This window comes from Papio anubis, chromosome 5 (genome assembly GCF_008728515.1).
Source record: "Papio anubis isolate 15944 chromosome 5, Panubis1.0, whole genome shotgun sequence".
Lineage (NCBI taxonomy): Eukaryota > Metazoa > Chordata > Mammalia > Primates > Cercopithecidae > Papio > Papio anubis.
In genome coordinates, this window is record NC_044980.1 from 134,057,419 (window position 1) to 134,081,114 (window position 23,696).

A 23,696-nucleotide genomic window follows, 5' to 3' on the forward strand; every position below is an offset into this window, starting at 1 on the left:
GTAAGTATTTAAAAATGTGTTTAATCCTTTTTATATTACAATATGCCAATATATTCCAATATAGTGATATTATTTTAAGATTCTAGATAACCTCTTCATAGAGTTCCCAAAATATAGGTCAAATTTATGGCTATCATTGTTAAAACAAAAGTTTAAATTAAATGCCTCAATCTTCCTACTATTCAAAGACATTTTAAGGCCATCTACATGGGTAATCTCTGGTGACATTTTTTATGAAATAAAATACCTTTTGGTTAAAAATATAAAATACAGGTATATTTTCACGGCATGGTATTTTAATTGAAACCCTGATGCTACTCAATTTTTCTCAAGTGTTTCATTTACTCAATAAAGGAACACTTGTAAGAATTATAGTTAGGCATCCTACCTGATGATTTTATCGGGACCATGTTATTTCCACTTCCAGAAATGTCATTCTTTTCAGTCGGTTAAAATCAATTGGAACCAATTATAACCTACAAGTTTTCAGCTCCAGTAATGTTTTGAAAACTTTCTTAAAATTAAGCAAGTCCTTTTAATAATTACTCCTTTCGTGGGTGTTCTTGGTAAAGTTTTAACATCACATAATATAAGCATTGTGTATAATCGTTTTTAAGCTCTACAAATACGTGAGATTCATGAAGAGGTGAGCGTAATCATTTCTTCTGGAATTTCTTAGTCGTTGCAATAATAAGAATGGGCTCTAGGCGCCGCTGTTCACCAATCAGGGAATGGGAAGCTGCGCGCTATTGAGTCCCTCCCTCCCCCGCCTCTACCACACAAAGCAGAATGAGATGGATACTTACTGGAGACTTAGAAGTATTTTCCTGCGCTTTCTGATATATTTTGGATGCAGTCGGCCTAGGACTTCATAGATACATAAACCGATTCACAACCAACCAGCTCGAGAAATCGCGGAATATCGGCTTAGAGCCTGCCATGGCGAATCGGCTACAGCGCCTGGACCGCAGTGGGCTGGTGCTGCTGTGCATTTTCCTGGGGACGCTGCGGGGGTTCCGGGCCGGGCAGATCCGATATTCGGTGCCCGAAGAAACCGAAAAAGGCTACTTCGTGGGCAATATCTCCAAGGACCTGGGGCTGGAGCCCCGGGAGCTGGCGAAGCGCGGAGTCCGCATCGTCTCCAGAGGGAAGACGCAGCTTTTCGCTGTGAATCTGCGAAGCGGCAGCTTGATCACGGCAGGCAGGATAGACCGGGAGGAGCTCTGTGAGACGGTGTCCTCCTGTTTTTTAAATATGGAACTTCTCGTGGAAGATACCTTGAAGATTTACGGAGTGGAGGTGGAAATAATCGACATTAATGATAACGCCCCCAGCTTCCAGGAAGACGAAGTGGAGATAAAAGTCAGTGAGCACGCAATTCCTGGGGCGCGATTTGCTCTTCCTAATGCTAGGGATCCAGATGTGGGCGTGAACTCCCTCCAGAGCTACCAGCTCAGCCCTAATAGTTACTTTTCCTTGCAACTACGGGGCAGAATGGATGGGGCCAAGAATCCAGAGCTAGTACTGGAGGGAAGCCTGGACCGAGAGAAAGAGGCTGCTCACCTGCTCCTCCTCACAGCTTTAGATGGAGGCGATCCCATCCGAAAGGGCTCAGTTCCTATTCGTGTGGTGGTCCTCGATGTAAATGACCACATCCCAGTGTTTACACAGTCCGTATATCGCGTGAGCGTTCCAGAAAACATCAGCTCTGGAACTCGGGTGCTGGTGGTTAATGCAACGGATCCAGACGAGGGAATCAACGGGGAAGTAATGTATTCATTTCGGAACATGGAAAGCAAGGCTTCTGAAATATTCCAATTGGATTCACAAACTGGAGAAGTTCTAGTACGGGGGTCTCTGGATTTTGAAAAATATGGATTCTATGAGATGGAAATTCAAGGCCAAGATGGCGGAGGTCTCTTTACCACCGCGATGATGTTGATCACTGTTGTGGATGTGAATGATAACGCTCCAGAAATAACTATCACCTCTTCTATTAATTCAATTCTGGAAAACTCTCCTCCAGGTACAGTCATTGCTCTTCTAAATGTGCAAGATCAAGATTCTGGAGAAAATGGTCAAGTCTCCTGTTTTATTCCTAACCACTTGCCTTTTAAATTAGAAAAGACTTATGGAAATTATTACAAATTGATAACAAGCAGAGTGCTGGACAGGGAGTTGGTCCAGAGCTACAATATAACGTTGACAGCCACAGACCAGGGAAGCCCGCCTCTGTCTTCAGAAACTCATATCTGGCTGAATGTGGCAGATGACAACGATAACCCTCCTGTTTTTCCTCACTCCTCTTACTTTGCCTATATTCCCGAAAACAACCCCAGGGGTGCCTCCATCTTCTCAGTGACTGCCCTCGACCCGGACAGCAAACAGAATGCCTTGGTCACTTACTCTCTGACGGATGACACTGTCCAGGGGGTGCCTCTATCCTCTTATGTCTCTATTAACTCCAACACTGGTGTTCTCTATGCCCTACAATCTTTCGACTATGAGCAGTTTCGAGACTTACAACTGAGAGTGATAGCACGTGACAGCGGGGACCCGCCCCTCAGCAGCAATGTGTCGCTGAGCCTGTTCGTGCTGGATCAGAACGACAATGCGCCTGAGATCCTGTACCCCGCCCTCCCCACAGACGGTTCCACTGGCGTGGAGCTGGCGCCCCGCTCTGCAGAACCTGGCTACCTGGTGACCAAAGTGGTTGCGGTGGACAAAGATTCAGGCCAGAACGCCTGGCTGTCCTACCGCCTGCTCAAGGCCAGCGAGCCCGGACTTTTCGCGGTAGGGGAGCACACGGGCGAGGTGCGCACGGTGCGGGCCCTGCTGGACAGAGACGCGCTCAAGCAGAGCCTCGTGGTGGCCGTCCAGGACCACGGCCAGCCCCCTCTCTCGGCCACCGTCACGCTCACCGTGGCCGTGGCCGACAGCATCCCCGAAGTCCTGGCGGACCTCGTCAGCCTCGAGTCTCTGGCTAACTCTGAAACCTCAGACCTCACGCTGTACTTGGTGGTGGCGGTGGCCGCAGTCTCCTGCATCTTCCTGGTCTTTGTCGTCGTGCTGCTGGCACTCAGGCTGTGGCGCTGGCATAAGTCACGCCTGCTACAGGCTTTTGAAGGCGGGCTGGCAGGTATGCCCACCTCACACTTCGTAGGCGTGGACGGGGTGCAGGCTTTCCTGCAGACCTATTCCCACGAGGTCTCTCTCATTGCGGACTCGCAGAAGAGTCACGTGATTTTCCCCCAGCCCAACTATGGGGACACGCTCATCAGCCAGGAGAGCTGTGAGAAAAGCGAACCACTCTTGATAGCTGAAGACTCAGCTATCATTTTAGGCAAATGTGACCCGACAAGTAATCAGGTGAGATTTATTTCTCTGCCTCCTAATTGTTGGTGTCTTGGCACAAGTCTTTTAAGGAGATGTTTATTGAGCCTATTATGAAAACTGTTTGGGGGGGCGGCATATATTTAGTTCATTTATATTTAGAGCAATACATGTGAGTTTTACTTTGCCTTTCATGAGATTACCATAATCTTTCAGAACGTTTTTGTGAAAGTCATTTTTCAATCCTGGCATATTTTCTTTTGATTTCAAAGGGGCCATTCAACTATGCTGGCTTGGTTTGTAGTAAGTTGAATTTTAGTATTATTTTTCTATTATCAGTGTATGAGGCTATCAATTTACTATATATAGATACAAATTAATGATTCACAAACACTTTTTATTTCCATTTCAATTTTGCAGTGCCTTCACTGATTTGTAGTTATATTCCACCATTATTTGCTATTACTGCTAATGTTCAAATTTAGATCCTGTCAATTTAATAGCATGCTCCCTCTAGCTCTCTTTCTCATCTATCTATACACATACACACACACTTACACATGTAAGCTTTTCTCTGAGCAATTTTATTTTGATTCTTGTTGGCTGGTAATATGTTTAGATCCTGTTGACTATTTCAACTTTGTCTCATTTCTTCATCCTATCAACACAGACATATTTACTGGCTTTTAACTACTGGATTTCCTTGGGAGATAAAATTTAGATGACATTTTTTCTTAAGCTCTAGATATCTTTTCCATTACTATGGTGAAGTTGCATTGACTGGTCTGAGGAAATAATTGAATTATTGAACTGGTATTATTTCCTTTTATTCTTTTACTTTGGTGTCTGCGTTTGTATGTATGGAAGGCTTTTTAATGTAGCAAATCCATATATAGAAATGACTTGATTTTGATTCAGTGCTTCTCAAAAAGCTATTTTCAAATATGCTAAAGATGTCTATAGATTTATTCAAATAGAATAGTTTGTGAATATATAAATAGATTGAAGGTATTTGGACTTTAATGAAACTGATTTAGCTAGTATCCTTCTGGCTATTTTTTGTTCATTTTCAGTGTACTTGGGAGTCATAGATTCCTTCTTTCTTTCCTTTATAAGGTCTTTCTTATGGCAAATAGTACATTCAGTTCTTTTATTCAGACCAACTTGTTACTGAAGCTTGATAATTGCCTGACATACATGTTATCTGAAGCAATGTCTAGGAAAGTCAAATGAGGAATGGAGACTTATCTAGGGTTTTTGATCACAGGAATAATTTCCATCATCAATTCACTTAACACTCTCGCATCACTTCTAGGTATTTGCCCCAAATTACTTGCTTATTTATGTTCCCTTTCAAGTTTATTTTTCTCATTTAGAAATTTACCTTATGTCATTAGTTGTAAACTGACTATCTAGGGCTTGCACAAAAAATAATTTCAACTGTAGGAAAGGCAAGTCTTCCAACAGATGCCTACATTCGTCTTGAAGTCAAGAAAAATGTTGGGGTATTTTGAGCATCTAGAGATAGGATTTATACTTGTGGAATTCCAAACTGAGAAAATGGATGTAAGGCATTGTACTTTGACTGGAACTAAATAAAAAGGATATGAGGTATTTGGCTGGGAAAAGGAGATTGTTCCATATTATAAAACCTCATCTAAACTAACTGGAAGCTTGCACCCAAGACCTTGGAGAACAAAAAGTAAGGGTTGGCTTTGAAATGTGATATTAAGATGGTTATGTTGATTTGGAGGTAGTGATAAAGTTCTGTTAAGGTATAACATATAGTCCCATTAAATAGAGGATAAAAATAAAACACCCTCACATTTCATGTTATTAAATTCCTAAGGCTACCTACTAGGCTATACCTTTATATTCTCTTTATGATTAAAGTGTAAAACACTTAATAATCCTTTTCAGAAACCTCTTTTATAAGTGATAAGAAAGGTTTGGCTATCTTTATTCTGAATATGCCCTATATAGCTTTCAGTGCTCCTCCAGTTTTCTCTGATAAAACTAAGAGGAAAATTATCTGCACATCAGATTGAAAATAATACTGCATATCATTTCATAGTGGTCAAAATTTTCCCATACCACTTGGTGGGGATGTTTTCCCACATTGTTTTTGTTGTACATCAGGAGGGAAGACTTTGCCTAGTTCTTCCAATATGTGCATTGCTTCTGCTTAGAAAAAAAGAAACTTGGGCCGGCGCGGTGGTTCACGCCTGTAATCCCATCACTTTGGGAGGCTGAGGTGGGTGGATCACGAGGTCAGGAGATAGAGAGCATCCTGCCTAACATGGTGAAACCCTGTCTCTACTAAAAATACAAAAAATTAACCGGGCATGGTGGCGGGCGCCTGTAGTCCCAGCTACTGGGGAAACTGAGGCAGGAGAATGGCCTGAACCTGGGAGGCAGAGCTTGCAGTGAGCAGAGATCGTGTCACTGCACTCCAGCCTGGGCGAAAGAGTGAGACTCCATCTCAAAAAAAAAAAAAAAAAAAAAAGAAGAAAAGAAAAGAAAAAAAGAAAAAAGAAAAAAACGTTTCCCTTCTCTTTACTGGGTTAATGACTGTTCTATAGGATCCCATCTCTAAGGAATCTTCTTTGGTAGTAAACACTGGAAAATAGTCACTACCAAAACTCTTAAAGTGTCTAGTTTCCTATACATTAGTCCAACACATCAGTCTAAATTCTGAATCCTATTGAATTAGCAAAGTCTTCCCGGTGCAGTTTTCTAAATAGACTCAGAGCCCCGCTGTTGGCCAATGTGCTGCAAGAGCTGGAGCCTCGGATCTACCAGGACTATATTGTGCTCAGTCACAGAAGAAAGTCGGAAAGGAAAGTGGCCAAGACTTGGGCTTTCTGCTCCCTCAAATCTGATTCCTTACGGATTGGGGTGCCTTCAAACTGGGAGCATTGGGTTTTCTATGTGTGGAAGTAAATATTTTAAAAGCACTTTGTGAAACATTTTCTCTTAACGTCGGAGACTGCAGCAACGCACGGGAAGGATGGGAAACAGGGTGAAGCAGAGAAGCAGGACCCGGCGGCGGCAAATACTCTTCCCTTTCCTGCTGCCTTTGTTCTGCGGGATGCCCTCGGAGCAGATCCACTACTCTAATCCAGAAGAAACGGTCCGGGGCTCGGTGGTGGGGAACGTTGCTGAGGACATGGGGCTGCATGTTCAGGATTTATTGACCCCAAACCTTAGAGTTAGTACAGAGGAACAGTACTGTACCGTGAACACGGAGAATGGGAACATTCTTGTGAGTGACAGAATAGATCGAGAGTCACTCTGTCCTCAAAATCCTGTGTCATACCCTCAGAGATTGTACCAGAGAATCCTCTAAATGTTTTTCACATAAATGTGATGATAGAAGATATAAATGATAATCCACCTTATTTTCCCCAAAATAGCATTGTTTCACAAATCAATGAGCTAGCAATTCCAGGCACTCGGTTTGGCCTGGAATCTGCTATAGATGCAGATGTAGGGCTCACTATCTCCAGAGTTACCAGCTCAGCTCTAATGAACATTTCTCTCTGATGATGGACAAGACTGAAGGCAAGAATGCTCCAGAATTAGTACTGGAGAAGCCCCTGGACCAGGAAGGATAGAGCTCTCATCTCCTGGTCCTGAAAGCAGTAGATGGGGGTGACCCAGTCCTAACTGGCACTGCTGCAATTCAAATTAAGGTCACTGATGGCAACGATAATGCCCCAGTTTTTAGCCAGGATGTATACAAAGTCAGCCTTAGAGAGAATGTGCCCCCAGGCACCCGTGTACTGAAGGTGACAGCCACTGACCAGGATGAGGATGTCAATGCAGAGATCACCTAGTCTTTCAAATCCCTACCAGATGATATTGGAAATATGTTTGTGCTAGACCATCAAAATGGGGAAATTAAATCCAAAGACTTAATAGACTTCGAAATTTATAGCAGTTACACCATGAGCATAGAGGCGAAGGATGGTGGAGGCATGACCAGCGAATGTAAAATTATGCTAGAAATCCTAGATAAGAACCACAACGCCCCAGACGTGGTTTTTACTTCGGTGTCCAGTTCTGTAACTGAGGTTGCAGAACCCTGGACGGCGATCATTCTGTTCAAAACACATGATAAAGATTCGGGAGAAAATGGGGAGGTTACATGCCTCATAAACGAAAGAATTCCTTTTAGAATCGAATCTTCCGCCAATAATGACTATAAGCTTGTAACAGATGGGACCCTGGATTGGGACCCCGGAGTACAAGGTCACCATCACTGCCACTGACAGGGGCAAGCCTCCGCTCTCATCCAGCACAAGCGTCACCCTATGCATTGGTGACGTCAACGACAGTGCTCCGATTTTCCACCAGGTCTCCTACGGGGTCCACGTGGCCGAAAACAACCCTCTCGGAGCCTCCATCACACAAGTCAGCGCCTCTGACCTGGACCTAGGGCTGAATGGCCAAGTCTCCTGCTCCATTGTTAACAGTGACTTGGAGCTGCGGGCACCGTCGTCGTACGTGTCCGTGAGTGCACAGAGCGGGATGGTGTTCGCACAGCGAGCCTTCGAACACGAGCAACTGCACGCCTTCGAGCAGCTGCGCGCCTTGGAGTTCAAGCTGCAGGCCCACCAGGGCTCGCCTGCGCTCAGTGCCAACGTAAGCCTGCGCGTGTTGGTGGGCGACCTCAATGACAATGTGCGGCAGGTGCTGTACCCCGCGCTGGGGTCCCATGGCTCCGCACTCTTCGATATGGTGCCACTCGCCGCAGACTCTGGCTACCTGGTGACTAAGGTGGTGGCGTTGGACGCAGATTCGGGACACGAAGATTGGCTGTCCTACCACGTGCTGCAGGCCATCCAGCCCGGGCTCTTCAGCCTGGGGCTGCCCACGGGCGAGGTGCGCACTGCGCGTGCCTTGGGCTACAGTGACTCGGCCCGACAGCGCCTGCTGGTTGCTGTGCATGACGGAGGACAGCTGCCCCTCTCTGCCACCGCTACACTTCACCTAGTCTTCGCAGACAGCCTGCAGGAGGCACTGCCAGACTTCATTGACCGTCCTGTGGCCTCTAATTCCCAGGCAAAACTGCAGATTTACTTGGTCGTGGCCTTGGCCTTGATTTCTATGCTCTTCTTCCTCGCAGTGATTTTGGCGGTCGCCTTGTCCAGCCCCTCTGCCTGGGGTTGGTTTCACCCTGGCCTGTGTTCTGAGACTCGACCGAGGTTTCTCCCAACTACAATGAGGGAACTTTGCTTTATTCCTGCAATCTGTATGTTCCCTCGGATTCTAGAAAAAGAAGATTTAATTTTCTCACCGTGCCGGGTGCGGTGGCTCAAGTCTGTAATCCCAGCACTTTGGGAGGCCGAGACGGGCGGATCACGAGGTCAGGAGATCGAGACCATCCTGGCTAACACGGTGAAACCCCGTCTCTACTTAAAAAAATACAAAAAACTAGCCGGGGGACGTGGCAGGCGCCTGTAGTTCCGGGAGGCGGAGCTTGCAGTGAACCCAGATCACACCACTGCACTCCAGCCTGGGCGACAAAGCGAGACTCCGTCTCAAAAAACAATAATAATAATAATAATAATTTTCTCACCGTGACACCAGAAACAGTCCCCCCACAAGATCTTTCTAATGAAGTTTCTCTGGTAGCAAGCTTCACTGAAGAGAATAACAAGATAAGCTCTAACTCTGTTGCTCCTACTCACCTGAGTTCCAATGAATGTCTTTCTTTTACAAATGGGTGTGGTTTAATTTTCAAACCAATATTTTGGCAAGAAAATCTTAAACATATTATATCTACTATTGCTTCAGGTTTGTTTGCTCACTCTTAATATTTCCTACTCCTTTCTGTGTGGGCGAGTAACTTCATTATTAGCTTTCATGTATTTTGACCATTTTTACCTGATACTTTTTTTTTTCCGGACGCAGTCTCGCTCTGTGGTCCAGGCTGGAGTGTAGTGGCTCACTGCAAGCTCCGTCTCCCAGGTTTTGGCCATTCTCCTACCTCAGCCTCCTGAGTAGCTGGGACTACAGGCGCCCGCCACCACACCCCACTAATTTTTTGTATTTTTAGTAGAGACGTGGTTTCACCATGTTAGCCAGGATGGTCTCTATCTCCTGACCTCGTGATCCGCCCGCCTTGGCCTCCCAAAGTGCTGCTGGGATTACAGGTGTGAGCCACTGCGCCCCACCCAGAGACATTCTTTATACACACACACACACACACACACACACACGTGAGAAGTGGGTATTATGATACTGCTGTCATTGAGATATTTTAATTGAAGAATAAATTTTTTTCCTGTGGTGTTTCTTGGGACATCAATATCTTGAGTATATAAGGCTTTTTCTTTAATCCATTAACTATAAATTTTGAGGAAAATGCATGAGAAAATGCTTTTTATAAAAAAAAAAAAATTGAGATTAAAGTCTCACTATGTTGCCCAGGCTGGACTCAAACTCTTGGGTGGTGGCAATCCTCCCACCTCGATCTCCAGAGTAGCTGAGACTACAGTTGCCTGACACTGTGCCTGGCAGAGAAAAAAGCTTAAAAAAATAAGAATATGGTAATGATTTGATAATATTCAGTTACGTTTACTTGTGATTCTTGTAATTCAAGAAAACTCAATTTTGCGTTTGATCTTTTCTCACAGCTACCTATATATTTCTTCCCAATTTAAAATATATTATTTTATTTTATGCCTAGCAAACATCTTATCCTTACAGTATAAATATTTATGCTCATGAAAGTACAGTAGCCAGTTATTTCTTAGGCAGAATTTTTTCCCTATATTTTGATGGGCTTCCAAAAGTATTACCAGTAATTCTCAGTAATTACAATTAGGTCAGTTACCCAGGAAAAGGTAAGTGTAACATTCTTTGGACTACCAATTTTCTTTTACTAAGTTTCCTCAACACTTAATATTTTTGAAATATAATGTATTAATAGAATCCTGGAGTACTTCCGTTATTTCCAGTCAATGCAAGTTGGAATACTTCCACTTTATGCTAAAAATATTAATGTTTCTTTTTCACTTGGGTTCTTGTTAAGTGTGATTCTGATAATGTATACAATCACATATCTCATTTTTAGGTTTCCATATTTTCATGAAAATTTGATTTTTAAGCGTTAAATTTCAACAACCTGGTAAAGTAATCCTTCCATTCAGGTTTGTTCAAGGAATCTATTTAAAAACGTTTTCCCCAAATTATAGCTGAATCAGAAAGTTTAAATTATTCTATTATATGATATGTCAAAAAAGAGAAACTCCTCGAGAGACATCCCCCATGATAGGTGTATTGGGGGAACAGTAATCTCAAAGCAGATGCACTAAAATTATAAGATTAAAATAATTGTTTACAGAAACTTCTAATTCATTTAAAAGCTCATTGGGGGAAAAAAAAAAAAGCTCATTGGGTGGGAAAAAAAAAAAAAAGCTCACTGAAGTTTCTTCTAAAGCGAATACTGTAGATTTCCATCCCCTTTTGAAGAACAGTAGGTGGAGCTATTTAAGATATAAAAACGAAATATCCTTTCTGGAAGTTCAAGATTGTGCAGTAATTGGTTAGGACTCTGAGCGCCGCTGTTCACCAATCGGGGAGAGAAAAGCGGAGCTCCTGCTCGCCTTGCACGCGCCTGAAGCACAAAGCAGATAGCTAGGAATGAACCATCTCTGGGACTATGAGGAAACAACGGAGGAGCTCTGACTTCCAAACTGTCCCATTCTAGAGGCGAAAGAACTGCTCCTGACTTCAGTGATTAAGGGCAGAATTGAAAATAATTCTGGAGGAAGATGAGAATGATTCCTGAGCGACCGCACCGGGACTGCAAAGATCTGGTCCTGCTGGGAATCCTCCTCGGGATTCTGTGGGAGACCAGATGCACCCAGATACGCTATTCAGTTCCGGAAGAGCTGGAGAAAGGCTCTAGGGTGGGCGACATCTCCAAGCACCTGGGGCTGGAGCCCCGGGAGCTGGCGGAGCGCGGAGTCCGCATCGTCCCCAGAGATAGAACGCAGCTTTTCGCCCTGAACCCGCGCAGCGGCAGCTTGGTCACGGCGGGCAGGATAGACCGGGAGGAGCTCTGTATGGGGGCCATCAAGTGTCAATTAAATCTAGACATTCTGATTGAGGATAAAGTGAAAATATATGGAGTAGAAGTAGAAGTAAGGGACATTAACGACAATGCGCCTTATTTTCGTGAAAGTGAATTAGAAATAAAAATCAGTGAAAACGCAGCCACTGATATGCGGTTCCCTCTACCCCACGCCTGGGATCCGGATATTGGGAAGAACTCTCTCCAGAGCTACGAGCTCAGCCCGAATACTCACTTCTCCCTGATGGTGCAAAATGGAGCCGACGGTAGTAAGTACCCCGAATTGGTGCTGGAACGCGCCCTGGACCGCGAAGAAAAGGCTGCTCACCACCTGGTCCTTACGGCCTCGGATGGGGGCGATCCGGTGCGCACAGGCACCGCGCGCATCCGCGTGACGGTTCTGGATGCGAATGACAACGCGCCAGCGTTTGCCCAGCCCGAGTACCGCGCGAGCGTTCCGGAGAATCTGGCCGTGGGCACGCAGCTGCTTGTAGTCAACGCTACCGACCCTGACGAAGGAGTCAATGCGGAAGTGAGGTATTCCTTCCGGTATGTGGACGACAAGGCGGCCCAAGTTTTCAAACTAGATTGTAATTCAGGGACAATATCAACAATAGGGGAGTTGGATCACGAGGAGTCAGGATTCTACCAGATGGAAGTGCAAGCAATGGATAATGCAGGATATTCTGCGCGAGCCAAAGTCCTGATCACTGTTCTGGACGTGAACGACAACGCCCCAGAGGTGGTCCTCACCTCTCTCGCCAGCTCGGTTCCCGAAAACTCTCCCAGAGGGACATTAATTGCCCTTTTAAATGTAAATGACCAAGATTCTGAGGTAAACGGACAGGTGATCTGTTTCATCCAAGGAAATCTGCCCTTTAAATTAGAAAAATCTTACGGAAATTACTATAGTTTAGTCACAGACATAGTCTTGGATAGGGAACAGGTTCCTAGCTACAACATCACAGTGACCGCCACTGACCGGGGAACCCCGCCCCTATCTACGGAAATTCACATCTTGCTGAACGTGGCAGACACCAACGACAACCCGCCGGTCTTCCTTCAGGCCTCCTATTCCGCTTATATCCCAGAGAACAATCCCAGAGGAGCTTCCCTCGTCTCCGTGACCGCCCACGACCCCGACTGTGAGGAGAACGCCCAGATCACTTATTCCCTGGCTGAGGACACCGTCCAAGGGGCACCCCTATCGTCCTACGTGTCCATCAACTCCGACTCTGGGGTACTGTATGCGCTGAGCTCCTTCGACTACGAGCAGTTGAGAGACTTGCAAGTGAAAGTGATGGCGCGGGACAACGGGCACCCACCCCTCAGCAGCAACGTGTCGTTGAGTCTGTTTGTGCTGGACCAGAACGACAATGCGCCCGAGATCCTGTACCCCGCCCTCCCCACAGACGGTTCCACTGGCGTGGAGCTGGCGCCCCGCTCCGCAGAGCCCGGCTACCTGGTGACCAAGGTGGTGGCGGTGGACAGAGACTCGGGCCAGAACGCCTGGCTGTCCTACCGCCTGCTCAAGGCCAGCGAGCCAGGACTCTTCGCGGTGGGGCTGCACACCGGCGAGGTGCGCACGGCGCGGGCCCTGCTGGACAGAGACGCGCTCAAGCAGAGCCTCGTGGTGGCCGTCCAGGACCACGGCCAGCCCCCTCTCTCGGCCACCGTCACGCTCACGGTGGCTGTGGCCGACAGCATCCCCAAAGTCCTGGCGGACCTCGGCAGCCTCGAGTCTCCAGTTAATTCTGAAACCTCGGACCTTACGCTGTACCTAGTGGTGGCGGTGGCCGCGGTCTCCTGCGTCTTCCTGGCCTTCGTCATCGTGTTGCTGGCGCTCAGGCTGCGGCGCTGGCACAAGTCACGCCTGCTGCAGGCTTCAGAAGGCGGCTTCACAGGAGCCCCGGCGTCGCACTTTGTGGGCGTGGACGGGGTGCAGGCTTTTCTGCAGACCTATTCCCACAAGGTCTCCCTCACCTCGGACTCGCGCAAGAGTCACCCGATCTTGCCCCAGCCCAACTATGCAGACACGCTCGTCAGCCAGGAGAGCGGTGGAAAAAGCGAGTCCCTTTTGCTGTCAGGTGATTCCGTATTTTCTAAAGACAGTCGTGCGTTAATTCAGGTGAGTTTATATCAAATCTTTTCTTCTTCCTTCCTTCCTTCCTTCCTTCCTTCCTTCCTTCTTTCCTTTCTTTCTTTCTTTCTTTCTTTCTTTCTTTCTTTCTTTCTTTCTTTCTTTCTTTTCTTTCTTTCTTTCTTTCTTTCTCTTTCTTTCTTTCTTTCTTTCTTTCTTTCTTTCTTTCTTTCTTTCTTTCTTTCTTTCTCTCTCTCTCTCTCTCTCTTTCTTTCTTTCCTCTCTTTCCTCTCTTTTCTCTCTTTCCTTTCTTTTCTTGTTCTGTCGCCCACGCTGGAATGCAGCGGCACGATCATAGCTCACTGCAGCCTCAAACTCCTAGGCTCAAGCAATTCTCCCGCCTTCTCCGGTGTAACAGGGACTACAGTTGCAAGCCACAGCCCTGCTATCTATCTGTCTATCTATCTGCCTGTCTCTCTATCTATCTATCTATCTATCTATCTATCTATGTATCTATCTATTACTTTCTTGTAGAGACAGGAGTCTCACTATGTTGGCCAGGCTGATCTGGAACTTGGGCTCAGGTGAGCCTCCTGCTTCACCCTCCATAAGTGCTGGGATTAGGGGCATGAACCACAGTGCCCCGCCCTTATCAAATATTCTTTTCTGAGCCTGGAGAAATATATCCCTTAGCACATCTGGAATTTATAAAGCAGACATCAATAAATTTATACATATGTGACAGACACCAACAACAATCCAGCCACCTTCCCTCATACCTTATTTATGTACATATATTTTAAATGATAGATATAATTTATTAACAATTTATAACATTAATACTCTATATCATTTTCTAGCTTAATTTATCAATGGTAATGCTCTTTTCCCACTTTTAATTTTTTTCCCATTGACCATGCAGCAGTTTTGTGTAGAACATCTGATAACAACTGATCTGTTTATCTAGAGGGGAGAAATCTAATTCAATGGAAAATATAAATAAAATTTTAGTAAACTTTTATAAATAGAGTGGCTTTTAACTACACTTGAGATTGCTAGCAAATTCATAAAGTGAATTTAGTTTCTTTCAAAGTGCAGTAATTCTTTCTGGCCATTAGGGATATGTCCATTTATACTTTCTCAGTATCCCAAGTCATTTCATGGTTTTAAATCATTTATGAACTTCCAAATATAGTGAATTTATTTCTTCTGCATTTAAAATTTTATCACTTAAATATACAATATCCTGTATTGCCATGACAAAAAACAGTAAAGACTATTTTTCACTTCTGTTATGCATTTCATTAATACAATATCTGTGTGTGTTTCCAAGTTAGACATTTCTTTTGCCCATTTCCTACATTAATGATATTAATGATGACTTTGTGGAATATTCAGAATTAACAAAATGTGTTTTGAGTACTTTTTTAGTACTGGGGCAAATTTGCAGTAATTTCCCTTGCTTTCTACATTAAATTCCCCATAACTATTACAACTAAGGGAAAATTTCTGAAACGTGCACAGATTCTAAGTGTTTTCTGAGAACTTTATGCTTATTGTAGAGTGTTTACAGATACTGAATGCTAAAGTGTATTACTCTTTGAAAAGCATTGCCTGATTTCTTTTGGTGAATTCTGTAAAGGTGTAGGGAAACATAACATCCCAATTATTTTTTCTTTCTTCTTTGTTTGCTGCCTGTCTACTGTGAAACATACAAAACATACAATAATTAAAACTCAGAAAAGAGATTGGATACCACTTAGAGAATGAAAGACATCCAAAGGCTCTAAAATGAGGCAGTTGCTGCTTCTGAGACCAAAAAAGGGGACAAAATATAGAGTGTGTGGTTCTACTTGTGTGATTTTTTGAAAGAAAGTATTTGAATTTATCTAAACATTCTAAATTTGTGTTTACATTAGTTTTCAAATAAAATTTAATAAGTACAGTGTTCTATAGGTAATATTGAAAGAAATAGAGGACAATGAACCCTCCCTTCTCCATCGTCTTGTAGGAACTACCAAAATGTTTATCACATGGACAGTTCTCATATGTAGTCAAATAGAAAGAAAGACATAATAGGAAAACAAATGATTTGGAAAGCTAAGCTAACATGGTCTAATTATTCTGACCTCTGTTCACCTAACTTGATTTAGGAACAAATCATTGAGAGTTAGAGCATAATAGTCAAGACCTTTAGACGATATCTCAAATATCAGTGATTTCAATCAACTATGTTTCCAGTTTGAGCTGAATAGACTTTATTAAATATTTGTTGAATGAATGGATAAACAAATAATGTACTCTGGGGATTACCTGATACCAGGATTTTGAATTTTCAGATAAGTCGTAGAAGGACAGCAGCTTTGCAATTAGCTAACTTCTTAACTGTGTCACCTTTAGAAAGTTATTTAATCTCTTTGAGCTTCAGCAAAGTACAAATAATCATATCTAATTTGAAAGGTCCTGGTGATGGCTAGAGCTAACAAAAATCATCTGATTCACAGCATGCAATTAGTTAACAGTAGCCATTTTTAGTGGTTGACAAAAAAAAAAAAGGATTTATATTTTCAATGCCAGCACACTCGATGTCCTGTTGGGAAAAGTAATAATGATTTTTGTGCTTCTCCATGTGGTACAATGGAATGATTTGTGGATGGAAATAAAACTATTCTAAAATTTTTTGAAAGCTGGTTTAAAAATCTTAAGTGCCTAGGTACATTCTTGATTGAGAAGCCACAGTTTTAGGCCATAAAAGATGGGGAAAATATTTTTGTATGAGACAATTTTGTGAGTGTTACTTTTTCTTTGTCTGAACCATAGTGAAATCTAAACAAGGATCCTAGGAAACTTATTTTAAAGAAGCAGTTTACTTCAATGGGATCTTAGATAATTTCACCAGAAAATGGATCACCGAAACCTTAAGGCTGGTGATCATTATTTGGTTTAGGCCATATAAGAACTGAAACTAATGGCTTAGCTTTAGGATTTTTAGGACACTTGTTGATAATTTAGGATTGGTAATTAAGATATGTGTTGATTGTTTTCTGAGACTAACTGGGCAATGGGTTTGGATATGTTTACATTTCTTCTGATTCCAGTCATAAAATTATGTCAAGGACTTTTCTTGTCTTCTTATGTGTATGACAGGTGGATATGTATCCATTTCATCTAATAAGTTAAAGCGTTCAGCTATAATTTAAAATTTTTAGCTTCACTGTTTTATAGAACCTAAAATTGGAACGTAATCAGTCAGAAGACATTCTTCCACTGCTTTCTTTCCAGAAGTATTATGCTTTTTGAAGCAGCAATAGCATAGGAATGTTAAGGAAACTATACAACACTTTTATAGTGTATTTAATCTCATACATCACTTTTCAATAAATTATAAGGCTAATGACAAATGAGCGAAGTGTATCAGTTTTCTTTATGACATGTAACAGAGTATAGCTGTGATCATGAATTGAATAGTTCTGGTGCAAAATCTTCTTTATCCTCATATAAGATGTCAGGTTTAGAAAAGCAAACACATAGTTTCGAAGGGATGTTGATCAAACTGATGAGGCTAAATCTCAAGAAAGAGACACAGTTACTCTCTAATGCTACACTTTGAGTTTTCACTTTTTTTTTTTTTTTTTTTTTTTTTTTGAGACAGAGTCTCGATCTGTCACCAAGCTGGAGTGCAGTGGCACTATCTCAGCTCACTGCAACTTCTGCCTCCCGGGTTCAAGTGATTCTCCTGCCTCAGCCTCCCGAGTAGCTGGAACTACAGGCGCGCCACTACACCCAGCTAATTTTTGTATTTTTAGTAGAGATGGGGTTGGCCAGAATGGTCTCGATCTGTTGACCTTGTGATCCACTCGCCTCGGCCTCCCAAATAGCTGAGATTACAGGTGTGAGCCACCATGCCCGGCCACTTTGAGTTCACTTTTAAGAAACCATACTTAATGGAAAATTACCAATAACAGGGCATACTGTTTAGGATGCATTCCTAAAATATTGATGGCAAAAGATAGCCAGCCTTTGGCAAAGCTAATTGGAAAAAATATTTTATAAAGGCTGAGACTTCTGGATAGCATAAGGGAAGGGCTCTGGTTCAGGAAAATGTTTTTAAAAAACTGTCATTGAAGAGACCATAGAATCAAACAAAATAGTTTAATCTGTATGTAAAAGAAGTTAGTACCACCATAATTTTTCTTTTTTTTTTTTTTTTTTTTTGAGACGGAGTCTCACTGTGTCTCCCAGGCTGGAGTGCAGTGGCGCGATCTCGGCTCACTGCAAGCTCCGCCCCCCGGGTTCACGCCATTCTCCCGCCTCAGCCTCCCAAGTAGCTGGGACTACAGGCACCCGCTACCGCGCCCGGCTAGTTTTTTGTATTTTTAGTAGAGACGGGGTTTCACCATGTTAGCCAGGATAGTCTCGATCTCCTGACCTTGTGATCCACCCGCCTCGGCCTCCCAAAGTGCTGGGATTACAGGCTTGAGCCACCGCGCCCGGCCCATAATTTTTCTTAGACATGTCATATAAGGATCTACTCTGTGTACTGTCATTGAGGGCAGATATAATTTCTTAGTTCATCATTAGCTCTCTGAAGTATTTCACACAGTAGTTTGTACACCTTCTAAGTTCTCAATGCAATACTTGAGTTCAATTATTGGAAAGTGGTCTCAGAGAAAAAAAGAATCATAGTGCAAAACCAATTATTTTACACGGGCTTTTCCTCTATATCTAAACCCTAATAAGAGGCAGCTGTCTGACTTACCTTTTGTGGGGGGGGGGGGGGGGAGGACGGAGTCTCACTCTGTCGCCCAAGCTGGAGTGCAAGTGGTGCGATCTCAGCTCACTGCAACCTCTGCCAACCGGGTTCAACCTCTGCCTCCCGGGTTCAAGCGATTCTCCTGCCTCAGCCTCTCCAGTAGCTGGGATTACAGGCACCCACCACCATGCCCGACTAATTTTTAAAAATATTTTTAGTAGGCTGGGCACGGTGGTTCACGCCTGTAATTCCAGCATTTTGGGAGGCCGAGGCAGGCGGATCATGAGGTCAGGAGATCAAGACCATCCTGGCTAACACGGTGAAGCTCCGTCTCTACTAAAAATACAAAACGAAAATTAGCCGGGTGTGGTGGCGGGTGCCTGGGTGGCTGAGGCAGGAGAATGGCGTGAACCCGGGAGGTGGAGTTGCAGTGAGCGGAGATCGCACCACTGCACTCCAGCCTGGGCGACAGAGTGAGACTCGTCCCAAAAAAAAAAAATTTTTTTTAATAGAGACAGGGTTTCACCAAGTTGGCCAGGCTGCTCTTGAACTCTTGACCTCAGGTGATCCGCCTGCCTCGGCCTCCCAAAGTGCTGGGATTACAGGCATGAGCCACTGCATCCTGCCAACTGTCTGACTTATCTTAAAAGGCTAAGGACCTGGTTTGTTTGTCAAATTTTGAAAATAGACGCCTCAGTTCATAAGATTTCCATATTGTGTGGCAGGCACCTGTTATCCCAGCTACTCAGGAAGCTGAGGCAGGAGAATCACTTGCACCTGGGAGACAGAGGTTGCAGTGAGCTGAGATCATGCCACTGCACTCCAGCCTGGGCGACACAGTGAGACTCTGACCAAAAAAAAAAAAAAAAAAAAAAAAAAAAAAATCCATATTGTGAAACCTCTTAGAAGCTTCCTATGTAATTTCAGCTGAAGATTCAGCCAACAATTCATTCTGAGACTGTGTTCCATGGAAAAAGTAAAGCCCAGGCATGGAGGTGGGAATAGAAAGAAAGATTCTCAGCCTACAAATACTCAAACGTCAAGAAGAAATAAAAATAAGTCATCACTTTGACTTCATGTGCTGACATCACTGAGGTTATAAATTCCCAGGAATATTTTATTGCAGGAGCAAGACCGCACTACTGCCTTTCAGCTTGCAAGTTCCAGTGAGAAACGTCTTTCTATCTGCTCTCAACTAACTCTACAGAACGCTGTCCTCTCATTTCTTCAGGCTGCGGTTCTAGAGTAGGGACTCAGAGTGCCACTGTTGGCCAGTGTGGAAACAGAGATAAATGAGCCAATCCCCAAACATTCCCGCTTGGTGGCTTTTCTAATTTCATGGAATGCAAATCCAAGAGCAGACCCACAACATTCCTATTATGGCTCCTAGTTCTACAAATTATAAGCAGGAACGGAATGGATTTACAGGCAATGAGTTCAGCTCCTTCTTGGCTGGAGACTCTATAATCCAAGAATAGTTTGAAAAGGGGCTTATCTGGGCTGGAGCAGCAGCAACTCTAACTGTGGAAGAGATGAGTAATGGTGATGGACTAATAGGCTGGGTAGAACCAAGGCAACTAATGCTTCCTTTCCTGCTATTTCTGTCCTGCTAGGCATTCTTTATGCAGATCCATTATTCAGTCCCAGAGGAGCTGGCCAAGAGTTTGGTGATGGGAAACCTTGCCAAGGATCTGGGACTCAGTGTCCAGGACATGCCCGCTTGAAAGCTTTGGGTTAATGCTGAGAAATAATACTTCATTCTAAGTGGAGAAAGTGGAGACTTACTTGTGAGTGACTGAATGGATCAGGAGCAGATATGCCCCCCAATTATAGGTTGGACCGTAAAGCTCTGAAATAGTTGAAGGCCGGGTACAATGGCTCACACCTGTAATCCCAGCATTTTGGGAGGCTGAGGCAGGCATATCACGAGGTCAGGAGTTCAAGACCAGCCTGACCAACATGGTGAGACCCCGTCTCTACTAAAAATACAAAAATTACCAGACATGGTGGTGCATGCCTATAATCCCAGTTACTCGGGAGGCTGAGACGAGAGAATCGCTTGAACCTGAGAGGCGGAGGTTGCAATCAGTCAAGATCGCACCACTGCACTCCAGCCTGGGTGACAGAGCGAGACTCTGTCTCAAAAAAATGAATAAACAGTAGTTGAAAATTCTTTAAATGTTTTTCACATTAATATAGAGATTCAGGATGTGAAGGATCATGCACCATGGTTCAGCAGGAATGTTATTAAGTTACATATCTCTGGGTGACCCAGCTCAGAACAAGGTTTGCAACAGAACCTGCAGAAGATCCTGATGTTGAGAGAATTTCCTTACAAAATTATCACCTTAGCAGCAACTCTATATTTCTCTTTGAAGTAAAAGAGACCAACAGTGGAAAGACATATGTTGATCATATGTTAGAGAAGCCACTTGACTAGAAAAAGCAGAGCTCCCATTCCTTAGTGCTAGCAGCCTTAGACGGCCCCCCAGCAAAGTAGCATCACTCAGCTCCTGATCCTATTGGTTGAAGCCAATGACAACCCTGTGTTCAGCTAGGATGTATACAGCATCAGTCTTCAGGAAGATGTGCATCCGTGCATTTCTGTGCTGAGAGTGAGGGCCACCGACCAGGACTAGAGTGTCAAGGCAGAGATCACATATGGCTTCACAACCCAGAGTACCCATATCTAGTTTGGCCTTGATCAAATAGTGGAGAAATGAAAACTTTAAGTACATTGGACTTCTAAAGATTTTTAAATTTCCATGATTTTGGTAGCAGGTGACAGAGAGGGACTCATTGTCCAGTGTACAGTTGAGACCAAAATTCTAGAAGATAATGAAATATCCTAGAGGCGATTTTTACTTCTAATTCCACAATGATTCCCAAAGATTCTGCACCTTGGACAGTAATGACTGTCCAAGATTTAAATCAGAAGATCTTTAAATGACAAGATCTGAATTCAGGAGAAAATGAGGTCCCATGTCTGATACAAGAAAATGCACCTTGAGAAAAATCTTCCTCCAATAATTAACTACATGCATGTAACAAATGGGGCCGTGGGCCAGGAACAGACCCAAGGTATAACATCAGCATCACTGCCACTGACCGAGGCAAGCCAACCCTCTTCTCCAGAACAAGCGTCACCCTACTCACTGGCGATGTCAACGACAATGCTCTGGTTTTCTACAAGGCCTCCTACGTCGTCCACGTGGCCAAGACCAATTTTCCCAAAGCCTCCATAGTGTGCAAGTAGACACCTCCAACCTAGACTTAGGACCCAACAGCCAAGTCCCCTATTCGATCGTGGCCAGTGACCTGGAGCCACAGGCGCTGTGGTCCTAGGTGTCCATGAGCAGGCAGCGCGCCTTCGACCAAGAGCAGCTGCGAGCCTTCAAGCTCACGCTGCAGGCCCATGACCAGGACTAGCTAGCGCTCGGCGCCAACATGAGCCTGTGCGTGTTGGTGGACAACCTCAATGACAACACACCGCGGGTGCTGTACCCCAGCTCTGGAGCGCGATGGCTTCGCGCTCTTGGATATGGTACTGCGTGCCGCCGAGCGTGGCTACCTGATCACCAAGGTGGTGGCGGTAGACGCAGATGCGAGATGCGTGGCTGTCCTATCACGTGCTGCAGGCCAGCGAGCCAAGGCTCTTCAGCCTGGAATGCGCACCGACGAGGTGCGGACAGCTAGCGCGTTGGGCCACAGGTAAGCGACTCGCCAGCGCCTACTGGTCGCGGTGCACTGCGGTGGACAGCCGCTCCTCTCGCCACCGCCACGTCACCACCACCACTGCCCCTCTTCGCCAACAGCCTGCAGGAGGCTCTGCCAGACCTCAGCGATCACTCTGCAAAATTACGGTCTAAATCCAAAAGTAATTTCTATCAGGTGATTGCCTTAGCTTTAATTTCCTTTTTATTCTTCCTGATTGCATTGTTTGTGCTGGTTTCGAAGTGCCAAACACCCCAAAATGATCCTGTCTTTGAGTCTTTCCCACGGATGTCTATCCCGCGCTAAGCTCCAGGTTTCTGGGTAACTGTAGCTCTATGACGCCATGTTCTTACCAGGTGTGTGCTTCTTCTACGAATCCAGGGCTGAGTGAACTTCTTTTTTGAATCCCTACCCCTCAGGACTCAGTAGCACCTTCACTGCAGAAAGCACGTTGGGGAGGGGATGATTGTGGTTATTCTAACTGCTTGGGCAGAATCCACTCTCCAAGGTGAAAAGTTCTTGATGAAACTCAGTTCGGTCACAAGCAGGTTTTCTTCTAGCATTAGACATTTTCAGAGATCTCAGTAAAAAGCATTTCTAGCAGCAAGACCAAAGGCCTAAGATGAGAAATACTTGGCATGGTGAGCTTGAGGGACAGTAGTCAGGCCGACAAGAGTATCAGGCATGCCAGACCGTTTGGGGCCTGTAGGTAGGGAACATGTTTTGATTTTATATATTTATATGTGTTTGATTATATTTTATAATTTTACTTTTGATATTCAAATTGTACTGATCCAAAAATAAGGGAGGGACAAATCTTGGCCATTGTAGTATGAGAGATTTAAATTTACTACTCAGAATCCCTGTTTATCACTTCTCCTTCAGCACACAACTGTTTCATGTTCTATTTAAGAAACTTCCTCTCACTGCAAAAAGACATTCTGGCTGATAAAGTTAGCCTATAATTTCAGTAAATCTAAGAATATGACTAATGGAAGTTGCCAGACCTAAACTTTGAAAATTATTGTTCCACTGAAGAGCGTCTTATGACTGAGTGTTCCAGTCTCCTCAAGCTGAACCTTGCTCTTCAAACCAGATTAAGAACACTATCATAAGTTATACTGCATTTTGTTTTCCTACCCATGTCCACTGCATCATTCTCTATAGTACAAAGAGCTTGTCTCGCCAGATGCACCTGTAATCTCAGCACTTTCGGGGACGAAGGTGGGATCACTTGAGCCCAGGAGTTTGAGACCAGCCTGGACAGCATGGAAAAAACCCATCTCTACAAAAAAATACAAAAATCCACAAGGTATAGTGGTCCATGCCTGTGGTCTCAGCTACTTGGGAGGCTGAGGTGTGAGGATCACCTGAGTCTGGGGAGATTGAGGCTGCAGTGAGCTCTGATTGCGCTCCTGTACTCCAGTCTGGGTGACAGAATTAGACCCTGTCCCCAAACAAACAAATGAAGAGCTTCTCTCCTTATGACTTATTTAAAGCTTGAGAAATTGTTCCAATTCAAATGCTTTAAATGGATTTGAGCTAAAATAGAATGTTGTATATGTAATGTTCTTATAATCAGGTGATTGTACAAATTGATCCAGATAATGTTAGCATAGCATTTTACTGAACTAGTAGTTTACAAACACGTCAAAAATTATAGAGTAACATTTGCATATAAAATTCCTCATATATTTCCCTATCAGTGAATTGGAATCTTACAATATAAA

General features: G+C 44.1%; 1 protein-coding gene across 13 annotated transcripts in view; it reads left to right on the forward strand.

The window, feature by feature from the left end:
* LOC101006303 (protocadherin gamma-C4) overlaps window positions 1–23,696 on the forward strand; it is a 166,744-nt gene that overhangs the window by 67,395 nt on the left and 75,653 nt on the right. The window contains exon 1 of one of the 13 annotated variants that reach the window (XM_021939781.2): window positions 18–3,369. The exons of 11 other annotated variants lie outside the window; for them this stretch is intronic. In XM_021939781.2, coding sequence (XP_021795473.1) covers window positions 940–3,369 — 2,430 coding nt within the window. In that variant the 5' untranslated portion in view covers window positions 18–939. Of the gene's footprint in view, window positions 1–17; window positions 3,370–9,805; window positions 13,548–23,696 lie in introns of those variants that run through there. One more of the 13 variants, XM_021939782.2, reaches the window with a different exon arrangement.